Genomic DNA, 17,244 nt, shown 5'->3' on the forward strand with positions numbered 1-17,244 from the left:
GCCGATCCTTAGATACAGTATCTTTGTACTTACGGCGTATAGGCAGGCTTTTCGATACACAGGTTATACCATTTGAAAAAAAAACAAAACAAGGAGGAAAAATATGTTACTTCCAATTTTAAATTTACAACCCGAGATGTTCTCCGTTAGCGCTTACTGAAAATCTTCTTAGATTAGGGTTCCGTGCTAAGCATTTGAAATCACGTCACATCGAGAGTATCTCTACGACCCGTAGGCCGCGGAAGGATCCGATTGGCGCCGACTAGCAAGCTATCGCGATGAATCCAGGATCCCCGCAGGTAAGGCAGAAGAGAAGCCTTATCAGACTGAGCCAAGACATCTAGCCTATTTTTACCCCTCGTGTCGTTGGTTACCGCGAAGGAAGCACTAATGCAATGTCACATTATCACACTCTAGTCAACAATCCTCCAATATCGCAAGTGCATGTTGGGATTAGATGGTGGCTACGGGCGAAAGCGATGCTGAATAGAATAGCCGAGGGTGTATGAAGCCCCTGTGATAATGAACGCGATAATGCAAGTGGGGTTAAGTGGAAGCACCAAAGTAGGCGGTAGTCGTATAGGCTTTCAGTGAGATACACACATTGAGGCGTACCTTCAGTGTTTTTATGGTGGTAGGAATCTGAGTCGAACAGCAAAAACTGCTCTTGACACAATTCATCAATCCCACGAAGCTGAATTCACAATGACTATCCCTTCGCAACCAAGCGCCATTGATGCAGAAGTCCAAGAGGCTCAGAAATACCTGAAGGGGCTGATCCAAAAGGGACAAGGAGGCTATGCGCCTGCCTTCTCGTCAATTCCGGTCATCGACCTTGGCCCGTTAACGCATGGCTCCCCCGTGGACAAACAGAGAGTCGCACGGGAGATGAATGAGGCCTGTACAACCAGTGGCTTCTTTTATATCAAGAATCACGGAATCAGTGCAGACCAATGTGATGAGGCGTTGAATCAAGCGAAAAGATTCTTCAAGGAACTCCCTTTCGAGAAAAAGAAAGAGATTCACTATCAAAATTCAAAATTCTTCCGCGGTTGGCGACCATCGGCCGACATTCTCAAGCGGTCACATCCCGATAGCGCGCAGGCCTTAGGCGTAAAGGGGGTTGGAGATTACAAAGAAGCCTTCAACTGGGCATATCAATCTGATTTTGACCCTACCGGTGGCGATGGGAAGTATGTGGAGCTTGATGGCTCTCGGTCAGTTGGGAACCTCTGGCCAAGGGAGGAGGATCTTCCCGGCTTCTTAGACGGAGTGAAAGGGTTCTACGGCCAGGCTTTGCAGTTGTCTCGTCGATTGATTCAGCTCTTTGCACTGTCCCTTGCTCTTCCAGAAACCACTTTCGATCACCTAGTCACTCACCCGGGAGGAGTGGCCCGTCTGCTGTACTACCCTCCCACGGACAAGGTCGAAAACTTGGTCGGTATTGGAGCGCATTCAGACTTTGAGCTTTTCACGCTTTTACTACAATCGGATGTCAGTGGGCTGGAGGTCCTGTCTCCTGACGGAAAATGGGTGGCCGCAGACCCTTTACCAGGAACGATTGTGGTCAATGTGGGGGATTTTATGAGTCAGTTGGCATATACTGTGCCAGTGTTCTACAAGAGGTGCTAATACTTATGTTCATATACAGTGCGAATGACGAATGGTTTATACAAGAGTACCATCCACCGAGTTGTCAACTGCACCGGAAAGGAGCGATACAGCGTCCCATTCTTCTTCTCTTTCAACTACGATGAGATCGTTGAAACCATTCCGAGTTGCATTCCGGAAGGAGAGCAGCCCAAGTACAAATCTATTAACGCAGGAAGTTATATATTAGAACGTCTTCGACTTGCTCTCAAGGATAATGAATGATCATAACGGGGCCAAAATAATTATATCGTGGTAGTCTTGATAATTAAGCTATTGTACTTCATCATGTATTTCTAAATATTTTACCAGCTATGGATCTAAATGCTCACCATCCTTCTACCACCTCGACTGTCAGGAGAAGCTCATGTTTCAGCCTTGCTGTGACGCCAGCAGACAGGACCTCCGACTTATACTCGGGATCACTAAACTTGAAGTTAAACCGCCCGACGATTGAAGCCAATAAGCATGCGAATTCAGCTTTGGCGAAAGATGCTCCAATACATGACCGAGGGCCATGGAGAAAAGTCATATTGGCAAAGTTACTTGATGCACCGCCATTGTTTTTCCCCGAACCCATCCATCGGTCAGGGTTGAACTCTAATGCGTCCTCACCCCACAGTTTCTTGGACACATTCAGCGCAGCAGGAACAATTAGGATATTTGTTCCTTTGGGAACCGGTTCCCCTTGGATGGTCGTATCTCGGACGCATACACGGCGAGTAAGCGGAACAGGAGGATAGAATCTTAACACCTCATTACAGACGGCATGGAGATATGGAAGCGCATCCAGAATCTGAGCACTGAATGTAGATGTGCCTTGGCTTGGAGAGGGTAGTTGAGATCTAATCTCCTTCCGCAGTCTTTCCTGGATAACGGGTCGACGGCATAAGGCCACTATCGCCCAACCCGTGACTGTAGAGACAGTTTCATGACCAGCAGCGAGGAAAGTCATGACCTGGTCGATGAGATTATCCTCACTGAAGTATTCCGAACGCGACGCAATCGAGAGAAGGCTATTTCCAGAGAGAATACTAGATGTTGTCTTCGTTTTGAACTGCTCCTGGCTACGGATGACCATCCGGGCCGCCTGGCGAATGGCCATGGACGCTTTTTTAACGTCGCGGTTGTGCTGCAGCGGAAGGCTCCCTAGCCAGGCAACAGGAAAGATATTCTCAAGTGTTTCAATAGCTTTCATCACATTCTCATTTTGGGGCTGGTCGAACACCTTCTCGTAAATATTGTTGAGCTCTGAGTGTGGCGTGCCTAGAGCATCGAAATCCTGTCCGAAGCCCGCAAGACCAATGATGTCTAAGGTGGCGCGACGAAGCCAGTCAGTGATTGAGATGGAAGTTTCAGTGTTTGTATCGTCGGCATTGGTGGTAGCCTTCGTGATGGCTTCGACCATTTCACAGGACTTTTCCCAAAAGATAGGGTATAGAGTCTTGATGTGCCGGAAGGAGAACGCGGGTAAGAGGTGCTTTCTTTGTGTCTGAACTTGCATACTTGGTTAGCCATCTGGTCTCAGATCAGGGTTCATTCATTTCGTGAGAGTAGTACATACCTTGTGCACATTCCCTGACGCCAGCAGAACACCCTGACCCACAATGCGCCCAAGTCCCTTCTTCATCTGTTCCGGCTTATCCCAGTCATAATTGTGAGTAACCAGAGCATCGGATAGCGCCTCAGGACTCGTCAGGATAAGGCGTTCCTGGTTGAATACCGTGGTGAACCGGATAATCCCATCGTTTGGAATCGTATTGATCCATTCTCTCATTGGGCTGCCAACGGGCTCAGACAGGATTCTCCATAACTGCCCGTGGAAGAAATGGCTATCCTATACAAAAGAAACTTATGGTTATTATACTATGAATATAGGCGTGTGTTACGGAATAACTAACTTTTGGGCCTGGGAATCTTCTGAGGGGACTGGAAACTTTGGGGTAAAGTAGCACGGTCCAGATGAGCCAGGCAATGGTACTGATCACGAGGACTCCCAGAGACAGTGATGGAATGCTGTATGTGAACTCTTGTGCTGAAATCATTTTTTTCCTAGATAGCAAGGCAATTGGCAAAAGCCACGACAGAACCCCAGTGAATTAAAGTAGAATAATAGCCTAAATTTCATGTCCTACGCACAAGATACCCATCTAACTGGAGATGCCTATCTATCCGAGGAGCAAATATCGAAGTACCAAATCCCTGCTCTCGACTGAGAAACCCTCGGTTATGTCCTTGTGCAGCTTGATACCTACAATCTATTCTCGGAGTCAAGTTAAGGCTTGCGCAATCTCGTCACAATAAGTCGAGATGTATGATATCCGACCAATGTAACCTTATTCGGCCCCAAGTCCACGCCAAGTCAATTCAAGCATCTCGTGCCGACAACCGCTCCGTCGGCCCTCCGTACTCTTCAGGCCAGCATGGCTAGAGCCCTAAATCTTGATTCGTAGCCTCAAAACTGAAGGATGCTCACTGCAAATTTCACTAGTAAAGTAGTATGGTTTTGAGAAATACTTTGTTTTGATCAAATGGATTCACGGTTCTAAGTGTTGGTATTACCGTTATAAATTACGACTGGTATCAGTAATGTGTCAAAACGATACGGTTTCCTTTCCAGTGTATTTGATACGGGTATTGCATGGTGGAAAGCTTACGGTAGTGACATGGTAAATTGGAGGAGAGGACAACACTTGTGTCTAACTCGACGGAGCAAGTGAATCCTCTGGCTGGGCTCAATAAATGAGGAAACTGCTACCTCGTGCTACAAAAAAGCTATATCATCCCAATGGCCTAAACAAGCCAGGAGATAGCCATTCGAATCAAACAACAAACCCTCAAAATGAAAATCCGACCTGCCTACCCAGCCGACATCCAAGCCATTGCCCATATCGGGTCATTGGCATTCGCAGATGAGCCAATCTACGAACACTTCTTCCCTTATCGCAAGGTATACCCGGAGGATTTCAAAGCTTATTTTGTCGAGGATATGACGCGGTTTATGGTCACTCCAGGCCATCTAGCTATGGTGGCGGAACTGGAGGGTGACGATGAGCAGGTAACAGAGCCAATTGCAGGTAGCAGGGTCGTTGCGTTTGCGACATTTGTTCGGTATGGGACGTCGGGGGAGTTGAGGAGGTGGAATCCAGACTCCTACTACAAATGTATACGCTGTGAACCCCATCAAGTTTGTGCCGACAGGGAGAAGCTGATTATTTTTTGTCTTCGTACAGGGTTCTGGCGTGTCCTCCTCGGATCTCGATCCACGGTGAACAGCTACATCGCTCCGAATCGAGCTATTTCCTTCAAGGCAATCGATAGCTATTACGGACAAGCGGCAAAAATACATGCTCAGTACCTCGATGCGGACCAAGGGAAACTCGAGTTCAAGACCCTGGCAGTGCATCCTGCCTACCAGCATCGGGGATATGGCTTCAAACTGGTACAATTTTGCGGATATCGGGCCTCCAAAGAAGGGGTAACTGTCTTTGGTGATGCATCTTCTCATGGTCTGCCCCTCTATGTTCGCAATGGGTGCAAGGAAATTGGGAAGATACATCTTCCTTCTCAAAAGGTCGACCTTGGTCCTCATGGCGTGCACAATATTCCAGAGTTAGATGTGGTGGTGTTGAGGTGGAAAGCTGATGGTCCTCTGGGTTGATACTTATGGTTGTGCTCCTTTCGTCTTAATCATATACTCTAAAGGAAAAGCCCGTCGCGTCACCTGAATTACATTGAACTATCAAGCTGGAGCTGCTGCTGCTATTGGACGGTTTGCTTGATTGCATGCCAGAAGTAAGCATTAGCAACATGGAGTCTCACTCGAGGGTTTACACCTAAAAGAGAAAGAGAAGGAATGAACACTTTAGCTATATATCACTACTTGGCCAGAAACCCATTGACAGCTCCGCCATTTGATGTTGGACCTAGCCTGGAAAACAACTCTGGATTGAAGGACAAACAGTATGCTTCAACACCCTGAATAATCGCCGTAGCAAGGGGTTGGATGTGGTCTGACTCAACCCCAACGGCAATACGAAGGAAAGGGTCCGAATCCTTAGCCATCGATGACGCAGAAGAAATACGAGCGAAGGAGAAGCCAAAGCTGACTCCCTTTACCATTGGAACATGAAGATTTTCAGCTGCTCGGAGAATGCGGTCGATACAAGCCTCTAACCCTTCTTTATTGTTCATGCCATCTCGGTAGAATCGGATGGTGACGAGAGATCCTCCGTGGCGCCAACCCATCTCGCGCCACTTCATGGGAAAGGAGATCTCAGCGATAGAGTTGTTGGCTCTGCGCAGCAAGTTGTATAGGAGTTCGGCATTTTCTGTAAGTAAGCGCATGCGACATTGGAAGACATCGAAGTCAATCGGGGGAAGAAGTGCTGCATTGCGCGGATACATTATTGTCCCTGTGTTGCGACGGATAGTTCGCATTTCATGATCCAGATCCGCTGGGTAAACTAGGAGACCCCCCATCTGGATGTCCAGCCCGAGCTGAAGATATTTGCTTACGCTCTCATAGTATAGCAGTGTTGGTGCTGAAGGACTCTGGAACCAATCCACAATTTCCAGTGCACCGGATGCCATTGTCCCATCAACCACCAGATATCGATCTTCCCAACCGGGTCGATTTGAGACGGCCTTTGCCAATTCTTTAAGATCGGTACAATCCAGCGAGACGATATTCGCTACTGGGTCTGCGAAGACTGCTCGTGCGTTATGCTTCTCGGCTATAGCGATTATATCCTCCACATCGAAGGAAGGCGCATGAACAACACGAATGTGAGTTAGTGCCTGCAGTTGCTCCAGTGCCTCAAAGTAGATATATGGTGGGAGGACGATGGTGTCGTTCACGGACAGATGCTGGAGCAGGAAATGTTGCAGAATTTGATAGGCAGCCATACCGCTCGATGCAAGCAATAATTCCACTGGGCGCGATGAACTAACCCGGATAGTTGACAGCATATTGCGCTCCATGTCTCTGAGATCAGGCGATCCATAACGATCGTAGTTGACAGCAGCCGCATTTTGAGATGCAGGATCAAAGAACCAATCAGCCCTTGACTGGTCGTACGCGGCACTGCATCGATCAAACAATGATACCAGGGTAGATCGCAACTGAAGAAGAACGCGATACCGCTCTTCCAATTCCCACGCTTTCAAAGACAGATGTCCCGTTGATAAAGCATTGTGGCATTCATCAAGCAGTGAGACAAGCCTGGAGTACACATCAATGAATATAGTGACGCACCATTCATGCGTTTGGAGACCCAGGCTATTCGAAAGTTGTCTCTTTTCGTCAAATCTGTTCTTCAGGCGGACTGTTGATTGCTGAAGCCGCTCGAATAAAACGGACCACACATCTATCATGGACTGCGAGATGTGGTGGCCTAGATGAGGGCCTTTTTCTGGTCGCTTTCGACCGTTTCCAGCAGCCACAGCTCCGTGTCTTTCGACTGGATTTAGAATGTGACGCAGGCCAAGCTGCTGGCGACGTTTGGGATCATGAACATCGGCCACCAGCGCTTTGGCCACGGTGCTAGAAGCGACATTAGCGCCAGTAAGGAGCAGTAACACCTTGCCCTTCCGTTGCTGGAAAATGGGATCGTTGGTCAGCCACGCCGCAATTGTAGTTGCTGCTGCGCCTTCGATCAGCAATGATTGTAGTCGGAGAATGTAAGCGATGGCCGCTGCAGTGTCCGACTCGGACACTTGGATAATAGAACGCAAACGACGGTCAATGATATCAGCGAAGGGCGTGTCTTCTACGAGTTGAACTCCCAATCCATCCGAATAAGTTGGCACAGTGGGATGAGCTAACTTCTCTGAAACGCGGCCTGCATCAAAGTCCCGGCCAAAGATCTCTGGATGAGTACAGATGATTTGAGTTCCAGGCCTGCGAGCTGCGCACCATGCGGCTGTCGCTGCGGCTAGCCCACCGCCTCCTAGAGGAACAACCACTGTGTCAAAATCAACACCAGCGTCGTCAAGAGCCTCCTTGATGACAGTCCCAGCGCCTGCGACCACATCTGGGTCGGCATAAGGAGAAAGGAACCTGAGGCTACTCTCAGGGTTATTACCGGATTCTTTCGCTATTCCCATCGCGGCTATCGTGGCCTCATGGAGATTGCTCCCCAGCAAGCTGACACTGGCATCGCTAAGCAAACGATTGACCTTCAGCTCGGATGCCGTGGTTGGGGCAACGACCTGAACCTCTTTACCGACTTGCTTTCCTGCCGCAGCTGTGGCAAGGGCATGGTTCCCTGCAGATGCGGTAATCACACGCTGATAATCGGTTTTCATCAAAGCATTTAGAGCACCACGATACTTGAACGATCCGGAATGCTGATGACACTCAAGCTTGGCCCAAACCTCTCTACCGTCACGGTCTAGCCACGGTAAACGGATTATAGGCGTTCTGACAACATGCTCGGCAATTCGCTCCGCAGCAGCTTCAATTTGCCTAGCTAACTCATCTTCTGGGATGTTTCGGAGATTTGCGGTCTCTCTGTGCGTCGCTAAAGATGATATTTTCTCTTCTATGGGTGGCTTTTGCCCGATGCCCAACGGTGATAGTAGGCGGACAATCATGTTTGAACCGAATAAAGAACGCAAGAACGGAAAGATCGAGATGGAAGATATATGGAATGATAATAAATTGAAGTGTTTGTTGAGAGCCGTGCTAGATATGGGCATTATAACTTCAGAATTTATATAGCTATTTTCACCGGGCTGCACAGACAGCAGTCCTAGATTGACCAGCGCAGGGCACAGAGTGGGGAGCAGACAAAAAGAACCTGTATTACGACGCCTCTGAGGAATAGCAGGAGTCCATTCGCAGAACTCTGTTCGGTATCCGGTCTGCTTGCCAGTTCTCCTCTTAGACCAACCAGGTCGTCAATTTCGTGCTTAGTTGAACTACCCAGAATACGGACATGTATGCCGTCCTGTTCTGAGAATACGTCTCTTTCTGTAACGCGTTTTTCTCAGTTTAAAGCGCTATAATTACGGGTACCAGGTTGTCAGATTGTGATGATCTGCAGTTGGAGCCTAGCGAATCTCGTGGTAACTGGCTTAGAATCCAATATCGAAGAGTATTTTACTGGGGCATGGCATGTGAGTGTAGATACATCGGGTCCAACATAACTACCGAGTTGATAATCTAGTCCACACGATCGACACGAGTGTGATTACGCCACGTTGAGGAGAAATGGCGCAGGGGAATCCTTCGACGAGAGACATTGCATTAGTGAGCCATATACTAGGCCGAGATATCATAGTCATAGTTACATCGCTCTGCGGCACGGGTAGTTCTTGCCGGTTCGCCCCCCTTGTCCATGCCCTATCTCTGCTTCCTCCGATATTCCCTAAGCTGGGGCCAGAAAGTGATACACTCTTCATGCAGGTAAGATAGAGCGGTTGGTTATCATAGGGAAGGGTACTTTTGGACTCCCCTTGTCAGGATGTGACATTGGCAAGAGGGGTCTTATCGGACAAACAAATCAGCCGCCTGGTTGAGTCGTAATCGCCAATTTCGTGAGATCAACTAAACTATATCAGAAGTCTCAATTTTCTTAGCCATTTGTCTGTTCTGTACTGAACTTCCAAGTTTGAAGAAAACAAGGGAACAATTATGGCCCCTTCACCGTTTGCTATTGCTGGTGCAACTGCACTTTCCGGGGTAATATATGTGAGATACTCAGTTCAAGTTTCCTACAATACCTGTCTTGTCTAACCCATAGCAAAAGTTGGTGGTGGTCTCGGTCTATCGTCTCTATTTGCACCCTTTGGCCAAATATCCTGGACCATGGTTGGCAAAGGTCACATCTCTCTACGCAGCATATCTCTCATATACCGGTGAGATTCACTTGGAGATGTGGCGGGCTCATGAGAAGTATGGTATGTATAAATTCTATTAGGGTTTCTAATGTTCATACCACTCACATTCATCCTGTTCTTGACAGGCGATGTTGTCCGCTTCGGACCAAATAGGCTTCTCTTCCGGACCAGTACGGCATTGAAGGGTAAGCAGGTTCTTATACTTACACTGGCAATTAGACAACCCCAAACGCTGAGTCGTGCAACAGATATATATGGCTTTGGACAAAATATCCGAAAATCAGCTGCTTACCACCAATTCCCGACCAAATTTGCCTACAGTACCCATAATGCTGTGGACAAGAACATGCATCGCCGGAAGAGAAAGCTTGTCAATCAAGCCTTCACCAAGAATGCGTTGAAGATCTGGGAGACATCCCAGCTTCAACAGATTCGAATCATGTGCAATGAACTAATTCAGCCGTCTTCTACGCCCAGTCTAAGTGAGAAGGAAGGCTGGAGTAGCCCGAAGAAGATGTCAGATTATGGTAAGCTTTCACTTAAGTCTGGACTCATTATCAGTGGAAATGGCATAGACTCACTTGTATACTTGCAGCTCTATACCTCATGTCGGACATTGTAAGTGACTCTGTCTTCGGAACTCCCTTCCGTACCCTGACAGAGGAAACCAACCGGCATGTTCTCCACCTGGTCCACAAGTCTTACGAATGGATCGGAATCATTTTTCAATCGCCAACTATATCAAAGCTCGGTCTTGATGGGTACGTGATACCTCAACTGGCGCGTGCACGGCAAACATTGCGGGATGACTTTAGAATCCTAATGAGAGACCGGATCAACTCGAAACCGGAAAAGCGAGATATTTTTAGTATATATAGCGAATACATCGATGAGGAGACTGGGGAGTCATTCCCCCTGTCTGAAATAACCTCTGAGTCTCTTCTCTTGTTTGGAGCGGGTATGTCTAGCCACAACATTGTAGTACCCGCTCGCCACTGACCCTTGCTGACCAGGACCCGACGCTACCTCAACATCCTTGACCGCCGCGTTCTTTTACCTGGCCCGAAACAAAGACGCATATAACAAGGTGGTAGCCGAAGTTCTCTCTACGTTCACAGATGTGGAAGAGATCGTTGGCGGGCCGAAGCTAAGCAGCTGTCAATACTTACGCGCCTGCATTGATGAAGCGCTGCGGATGAACCCAGTCAACGGTGGAGCGTTGTGGCGTGAGGTCATTTCTGGAGGTGCTACAATCGATGGCCATTTTATTCCTGCTGGCACAGATGTCGGCGTGGCAATTTACAGCATCCATCACCAGGCCGACTACTATCCCGACCCTTTCACTTACCGGCCTGAGCGGTGGATTGCCAGTCCTGACACGGGAATTGCCCCTGCTGCAGTAGATATCGCCAGAAAAGCCTGGTGTCCGTTCTCCATTGGCCCTCGTGGTTGTGTGGGCAAATCGCTGGCCTTGACCCTCCTTCATATCAGCCTAGCTAGGGTCCTGTTTCTGTACGAGATGCAGTTGCCTAAAGATGAACAGCTGGCCCGTGTTGGGGAGGGTATGCCAGGTCTGCCGTTCCCTCGGAATCTAACCGGTGAGCTTCAGTCTAAGGGTACTTTCTCCAGTATCGTGCATGGCCCCATGTTGGAGTTCAGGAGACGGTAGATAGCCTGATAGATAAGTTTGTGGCTCTTCGAGGCGGGAGACATTTCATCGTGAGTTTTGTCACAATGATTGCAAAGTGTGCTGCTGATGGGCGGAGGGAAGACGAACAGGGAAAGGATTAAGTCTTGTAGAAATGAGAGAACCGGTTTAGATCACAATGTATGAAGGTGCACCTACTTGTCTCGGGTCCATTGCCCCTGACGTCACGCATATTCATCGAAAGCGTCCAGCTTCTTAAGAAACGTCTTACGTACTACCAGCCCTAAACAATTGAAGGGACATTCTTTGATGTTCATGTATCTTTACTTGATTGTGGCTATTGTAAATTCTATGCACATTGTTGAACCCGGAGCGTCGAAAGATTAAACATAGCTGGTGTAGAATGTTGATGTGATTAAACACATGAATCCATGATTGAATGTAGATATATACATCGGATGTACATAGACCAAAGGCTAATCACAGTCTCACTCGCTCAGCAACCAAATCATCCCATTCCCTCTGCCCAAATTCAACATATGCCCTGGAGCCCGGTGACAGGTAGAAAACTCTATCATGTGCACCACCCTCTAGTAGAGATCCCTTTCTACGTGGATCAACTCCCTCCTCGCGCAACGGAACCTTGTTCTGCTTATAGTTATGGATATGACTAGGCGTCCTAACAAACCGTATAAAAGCAGGAACAGCATAGCGAGGAAGCTTGGACCGAGCGAAACGAGCCAGTTCCATCATGTCGACATCAATCCTCTCTGACATCTGGAGAGCTGCACAGCCGGCACGACCTTCATGATGGGGAACCAGCACCCCATAAACATTCGCTTCCACCACTCCTGGGAACTGGGAGAGCGCTTCCGCCACTTCAGTGGTGGACACATTCTCGCTCTTCCACCGGAACGTATCACCGAGTCGGTCCATGAAGTACCATCTGCCATCTGGGGTTCGGCGCAACGCGTCGCCTGTACGGTAAAACAGATCACCCTTTTTCAAAATATCGCGCGCGAATTTCTTATCGGTTGCACCAGCGTTTTGCCAGTACCCCTTCCATGCTGTCTTGTTGGGGGCCGCGACGACTATCTCCCCACCCTCCACGTATGATGCTGTTTTAGCTAGTCCGGTCTTCGGATCGCGAACGATGTTTCCTGAGTCATGGTCGACGACAATAGGGACCAAAGTACGATTCAGCCGGCGACGTGTAAGAAGGCCATCAAGCCCTACCGCTCCTCTGGTGTATGGGCCCCGATTCATGTTCGCCCTGTAAAACATACCTTCTGAACTTCCGAAGAACTCGACGATGTCTGGGACATTGAAACGTTCCCGGAATCTCTCCCATACATCCAGCCGAAGGCCATTTCCATACATGCCTCGCAGTCTGTGATCACGATCGTAAGGCGATGCTGGTTGATTAAGTAAGTATCGCACCACCTCACCGACGTAGACAAACCAGGTAGCATTGGAGTCATGGATATCTTTCCAGAAGCTGGTCGCGCTGAACCGCTTTGCGATCGCGACGGATGTGCCGCTGCACAGAGCTACCATCGTCATAAAGCCTCCGGTCCCATGATAGAGTGGCATACAGTTGTACCAGCAGTCTCCCTTTGGCCCAGGTTGCGACTGGAGATTGAGAAATTGGTATATCCTGATATCTGGGTAGAATCGTCGCTGAGAGAATGGGTACGCCTTTGGCATTCCAGTCGTACCAGATGTATATAAGAGAACAAAAGGCGTATCTCCTGGTAGATTCCGTCGCAGGTGTTCATGTGGTGTAGAATTAGGGAAGGTCGCGATGTGTAATTTTAAACTTTTATCCAGGGAGAGGATCTTCATCCCCAGCTTGCCTTCGATAGTTGAGCGACTAGCATCAATTCGGCCCTGACATTCCACGTCTTCATCCACAAAGAGAATATTGACACCGCAAATCCTCAAACAATGAACAAGCGCATCACCAGTGAGATGGTAGTTAATGGCTGCCGGTGCGCTACCAATACTCAAAAGCGCAAACCATGCCATGATAAATTCAGGGCTATTTGTCAGGTAGAAAGCGACCAACTGCCCACGTTGAATACCTAGCTCGTAAAAATAGTTCGCATACTGGCAGACGTGCTCATAGAGCTCCTGAAATGTATAGACCCCTGTATGCGACCAGATCGCGAGATGATCTGGGTATTTTCGAACATTCCTCTCGAACTCATAGAAGGGACAGATCTGTCCTTTTCGCTCTACGATAGATGTGAGATTCAGTTTCACACTTTTAAACTTAGAAGGCACTTACCTTCTTGCGCTGCTGCCCTTTCAGCTGCTTTCACTCTCCACATATATTGTACATCTTTGGTAATGTGCCATTTGGCATCTAAATAGGCCGCTGCCACTGCGGTGCCGGCTAGACTCGCAGCTATGGTTCCTGTCAAGTGTTTGAAATTTTTTTTAGCAATGAGTGAATAATGTACAGTCGTGTACCCATCTTCTCTTACCTAAGTCCATATTTACTATCTTTTTGTCACGTGTCCGTAGTCCTTGTATTTGTGAAGCAAGCGAAAGAGACAAAATCTACCTATTCCTTAGGTAGTCCCGCAACTGTAGTGCTTTTTATATAAATATGACCACGTATAGTCTTCGCATCGATCTAGCTACTGTATAGTATAAGACATAGACACGTACGTAATTTTCAATATATGTACTATACGTGCCCTAGTAATGTAACATGATTTATTCCGACCCCTGGCAGATGATGAGGCGTGCTCTTATCAGTCCGACGTCCAATCATGAATTTATCTATTGATTAGGTTCCTGTAGCAAAAAACTTACGGTCTATCCTAGTACCATACGGGAATCTCATACTCTTCTAACAGTAATATACAGAGTACCAGAAAGTATAATAATGTACTAGAAGTAGATGTGGAGCTCTATCCCTGCTCAAGTCTGATCTGTCTTGGAAAACTTTCGCACTTGTCGGTGTTCCAAATCGCCCCGATCCCCCTTCCTACTCAAACGCTAAGAATGCTTGCGCAAGCGAATGCCTGGGCAATACCACTGGCCACTAACTACCCTATGAAGGTATCGCGCAGCAGTCTGACATTTTTGCTAGGCAAGAAAGGCGAGGCCCTCACAACACCAGTTCTATTGAAAAGTGCTTGGTGTTCGGCCCTCGCTCAGTAAGTAATAAGGTTCGCTTTTAGGTAACTTTTCGCAAGGTCGCGCGTTCTTGGGTGAGTGTCTGGCCAGCTCACTCCATCTATTGTGCATCTCACCCAAGATCACCGGCTCGCTCACCCCGGGCGGCAGCCACCCGATTTCCAGCCGCGTTTTAAGCCACGCGCCGGGGCAGACGCTGATGCTTTCCGCCCGGAGCGACTTTTTAGTCTGGACCCCGCGCGGTATCGGTTTGGGTTTGTTCGCTGGGGGATCGGACGTGACAAGTGCCTGGGCAAGAATATGGCAGAGGTGATTCTGAAGCTAGCGATTCTGGCTGTGACGGACAAGTATACGCTACATGTACCCTCTGCACTGCCTGATCAAGGAGAGAAATCGGAGGCTGGCTTCACGATCAACCGGGACGTGGAAGTAGAATTCAGACCCGCCATCTAGGCAAGGAGAAATACTGGAAGGTTGATAAATGCTGCCAACACAAATTTCGTCTTCGATCAATCGGGCTTCTATATTTTAATTCGTATGGAACGGTCTTCTATCCGGACGAGCCTTGGTTCACAACCGCATTAGCCATCCGTAATCGGTATGTTTTGTTGATACCTGTGAGGCGGATCAGTGAGGATTTTAATTATAAACCCTACGAAACTCTTTTTAGGCATGCTAAATACCTGGAACTAAAATACCAATAGTAGATGTCTACATGCGATCTTGTCCACTATTCAGGATATTTCCTTGTAGTGGTTGCGGTTTGCGGGGATTGTGAATATATATCATACTTAGGTGGGTGGCCGAGTGACGGCAAACCTCATCTGATAATTGAAGATACGGATGATACAATGGCCAATGAACTATGATATTATTGTCTCTATTCCTAAAGTGGGGATTTATTGTAGGCGCATTAACAATGACACACGTAAGAAATCCTGATCAAGGCTATCGCATCCAAAAGCAAGGATCGACAGACCATTAGAAACGCAAAAAAACCCACAGACAGAGCAAAGGTAGACGTAACGCCCACTTTCAGCTACAGAAGAACAACTACACCTTCGCCATCAGCTTTGTGTTTTGGCGCAGCCGAGCGATCAGCACCAAGCCCGCTCCAGCCAACAACGCCGCCCCCGAATACATCGAAAGGGCCAGGTAGCCGTGCTTGAGTAGGCGCCCGCTGATGGGGGTGCCGACTAATCCGCTGTACGAGAGAGTTAGTCAGCAAGAACGAGCCATGAGAGAGAAAAAGACGATACTTACGGAATTGCTGGTGCGACAAAGAGAATGCCGACGGCAGCCCCCCTCGTCTCGGGCGTCGAGAGCTGGGCGGCACACGGGGTTTGGAGACTGAACATAGCCTGCAGCTGCGGTGTTAGGACTCGGAGGGTTCTTATTGGAATCAGACGGACCTACCCCGGACGTGTATCCATAGGCTAGGGCAAAGAAGATGATGCCTACGGTGTTCGTGGCCTTGGTCCAGCACATGGCAATCAACCCGGAGGAGGCAATCGTCAAGAAGCAGAGGTTGAAGTTCCCGTAGCGATCGGCCAGAAAGCCCGTGGAGACCCGCCCGACCATGGAGGCGCCGTTGAGCATGGACACGAGGTAAAAGGCCAGACTTACGGACAAACCTTGCTCGGCGGCGTAGGTGGAGATGAAGAAGAGCGGGCTGAAGAGGCCGAAGGTGGCTACCGAGAGACCGGCGCAGAGGATGAGGAAGGTCGGGTTCTTGATAATTGACGCCGGCCCTTCTGCGTCTTGCGCTTTGTGGCCGCTCACTAACTCGCCGCGCGACAGCTGTATCCCCTCCCTGTCCGAATCGTGCGGTGTCTTGGGAGCCGGGCGGATGGTCGCGACCATGAAGAGACATAGGGGCAGCACCACAAAGCCAACGATGCGGAAGGTCCAGCCAAAGCTGACGCCGTCCTTGTTGAGCAGCTGGTCGAGCATGATGGGCCAGATGATACCGCCGATGGAGGACCCGGCGATCATGATTCCGTTGGCGGCGCCGCGGTGGCGATCAAATAGACGGGTGACGGTAGCCATAGCCGGACAGAGCAGGAAGGCGTTGCCGATGCCTAGCAGTATACCTTGGGCTAGTAGGAACTGATACAGCTCCCTACATAGTGAGATCATGAAGGTTGCCAGGATAGTGGCAACAGCGCCGAAGGTGAGCAGCGGCTGTAGATGACGGGTGAGTGGATGCGACCTCCCGTCCTCGCCTGGGACCACTTACTGCGGGACCAACCCGATCCACCAGGACGCCCGCAGGCGCTGCAAAGAAAAAAATCATGAACGTCAATAGGGAGCCAATCCAGGCGATATCAAATTCGGAATGATCGCGAAGTATGGTGGCATGATAGAATGCCTGGAAGACCCCAAAGGCATTCTGGAACCCCAAGGTGCAGAAGAGGGCCATGAAGGCTCCAATCAGCGCAATCGTCGAGCGAAGCCTATCCCACAGGATCAGTGATATTCAGAGGAAGGAAGTAGACCGGCCATTACGTGAACTCTTTTGGAGGGGAGGTACTAGCCTCGGTGTTGTCCACTGTCGCGGACATGATGAACGATCTAAGATCAGAGTTGACAGGGACAGAGCGGAAGAAGAAGAAATGCTTTGGAGAAGCAGCAGAGGCAAATAAAGAATCAGTGAGCCATATATACTCCCAGATCGGGCAAGCGCCGCTTATTCTCCATGGAGACTCCGAGGAGCTCCGTGGAGCACCGGACAGCCACGGAGATTAGGTAAGGGTTTTCGAGATACGGGCAGTCGCATGAATAGTAAGAAAAGATGAAGAGGATGACATAGGGAGAGTTGTTCCCTTTATGAGAAGCAGGCACAGGCCACTACCGGCGTAGGAACAGGAAGAGGACGACAATAAGCGTTCCTGAGCGCCTGAGTGCCTGAGCGCCGGCAGGCAGCCCCACTCCACTGCACATGGTTTAGC

At 49.0% G+C, this 17,244-nt stretch overlaps 8 protein-coding genes across 8 annotated transcripts; 4 read left to right on the forward strand and 4 right to left on the reverse strand.

The window, feature by feature from the left end:
• Positions 1–705: 705 nt before the first annotated feature.
• On the forward strand, positions 706–1,875 carry BDV37DRAFT_277975 (isopenicillin N synthase family dioxygenase; the record flags this gene model as incomplete). The annotated part of the gene is made up of 2 exons (XM_032085917.1): positions 706–1,588; positions 1,652–1,875. The coding sequence occupies 2 exons, from the start codon at positions 706–708 to the stop codon at positions 1,873–1,875; spliced, it is 1,107 nt and encodes a 368-aa protein (XP_031946954.1).
• Positions 1,876–1,978: 103 nt separating this feature from the next.
• Positions 1,979–3,760, reverse strand: BDV37DRAFT_292743 (cytochrome P450; the record flags this gene model as incomplete). The annotated part of the gene is made up of 3 exons (XM_032089242.1): positions 3,552–3,760; positions 3,215–3,487; positions 1,979–3,142 (listed from the first exon to the last, which is right to left on the reverse strand). Exons 1-3 carry the CDS (start codon positions 3,693–3,695, stop codon positions 1,979–1,981), a joined length of 1,581 nt encoding a protein of 526 aa, XP_031946955.1. The 5' UTR covers positions 3,696–3,760.
• A 589-nt stretch (positions 3,761–4,349) lies between these two features.
• On the forward strand, positions 4,350–5,532 carry BDV37DRAFT_236445 (acyl-CoA N-acyltransferase). Its single transcript, XM_032080612.1, has 2 exons — positions 4,350–4,814; positions 4,884–5,532. The coding sequence occupies exons 1-2, from the start codon at positions 4,493–4,495 to the stop codon at positions 5,309–5,311; spliced, it is 750 nt and encodes a 249-aa protein (XP_031946956.1). The 5' UTR covers positions 4,350–4,492; the 3' UTR covers positions 5,312–5,532.
• BDV37DRAFT_292745 (tryptophan synthase beta subunit-like PLP-dependent enzyme) lies at positions 5,530–8,247 on the reverse strand (the record flags this gene model as incomplete). The annotated part of the gene is made up of 1 exon (XM_032089243.1): positions 5,530–8,247. The coding sequence occupies one exon, from the start codon at positions 8,245–8,247 to the stop codon at positions 5,530–5,532; it is 2,718 nt and encodes a 905-aa protein (XP_031946957.1).
• Positions 8,248–9,289: 1,042 nt separating this feature from the next.
• BDV37DRAFT_292747 (cytochrome P450) lies at positions 9,290–11,171 on the forward strand (the record flags this gene model as incomplete). Its single annotated transcript, XM_032089244.1, has 6 exons — positions 9,290–9,346; positions 9,405–9,555; positions 9,621–9,680; positions 9,744–10,022; positions 10,091–10,453; positions 10,509–11,171. 6 exons carry the CDS (start codon positions 9,290–9,292, stop codon positions 11,162–11,164), a joined length of 1,566 nt encoding a protein of 521 aa, XP_031946958.1. The 3' UTR covers positions 11,165–11,171.
• A 452-nt stretch (positions 11,172–11,623) lies between these two features.
• BDV37DRAFT_277980 (uncharacterized protein) lies at positions 11,624–13,642 on the reverse strand (the record flags this gene model as incomplete). The annotated part of the gene is made up of 3 exons (XM_032085918.1): positions 11,624–13,380; positions 13,434–13,562; positions 13,633–13,642. The coding sequence occupies 3 exons, from the start codon at positions 13,640–13,642 to the stop codon at positions 11,624–11,626; spliced, it is 1,896 nt and encodes a 631-aa protein (XP_031946959.1).
• A 516-nt stretch (positions 13,643–14,158) lies between these two features.
• BDV37DRAFT_277981 (uncharacterized protein) lies at positions 14,159–14,746 on the forward strand (the record flags this gene model as incomplete). The annotated part of the gene is made up of 3 exons (XM_032085919.1): positions 14,159–14,275; positions 14,338–14,367; positions 14,444–14,746. 3 exons carry the CDS (start codon positions 14,159–14,161, stop codon positions 14,744–14,746), a joined length of 450 nt encoding a protein of 149 aa, XP_031946960.1.
• Positions 14,747–15,239: 493 nt separating this feature from the next.
• BDV37DRAFT_236451 (MCT family MFS transporter) lies at positions 15,240–16,895 on the reverse strand. The gene is made up of 5 exons (XM_032080613.1): positions 16,802–16,895; positions 16,533–16,749; positions 15,710–16,477; positions 15,557–15,654; positions 15,240–15,497 (listed from the first exon to the last, which is right to left on the reverse strand). The coding sequence occupies exons 1-5, from the start codon at positions 16,855–16,857 to the stop codon at positions 15,347–15,349; spliced, it is 1,290 nt and encodes a 429-aa protein (XP_031946961.1). The 5' UTR covers positions 16,858–16,895; the 3' UTR covers positions 15,240–15,346.
• Positions 16,896–17,244: the final 349 nt, after the last annotated feature.

The sequence above is a fragment of the Aspergillus pseudonomiae genome, assembly GCF_009193645.1.
Source record: "Aspergillus pseudonomiae strain CBS 119388 unplaced genomic scaffold BDV37scaffold_2, whole genome shotgun sequence".
Taxonomy (NCBI): Eukaryota; Fungi; Ascomycota; class Eurotiomycetes; order Eurotiales; family Aspergillaceae; genus Aspergillus; species Aspergillus pseudonomiae.

Excerpts from the sequence above, each read along its gene's own strand:
- BDV37DRAFT_236451 (XM_032080613.1), bottom strand. The coding sequence starts at position 16,857 with ATGTCCGCGACAGTGGACAACACCGAGGCTAGTACCTCCCCTCCAAAA. Across the intron at positions 16,478-16,532 it reads TGGATCGGGTTGGTCCCGCA|CCGCTGCTCACCTTCGGCGC; the intron begins GTAAGTGGTCCC and ends CGTCATCTACAG. Across the intron at positions 15,498-15,556 it reads TTTGTCGCACCAGCAATTCC|CGGATTAGTCGGCACCCCCA; the intron begins GTAAGTATCGTC and ends TCTCTCGTACAG.
- BDV37DRAFT_236445 (XM_032080612.1), top strand. The coding sequence starts at position 4,493 with ATGAAAATCCGACCTGCCTACCCAGCCGACATCCAAGCCATTGCCCAT. Across the intron at positions 4,815-4,883 it reads TCCAGACTCCTACTACAAAT|GGTTCTGGCGTGTCCTCCTC; the intron begins GTATACGCTGTG and ends GTCTTCGTACAG.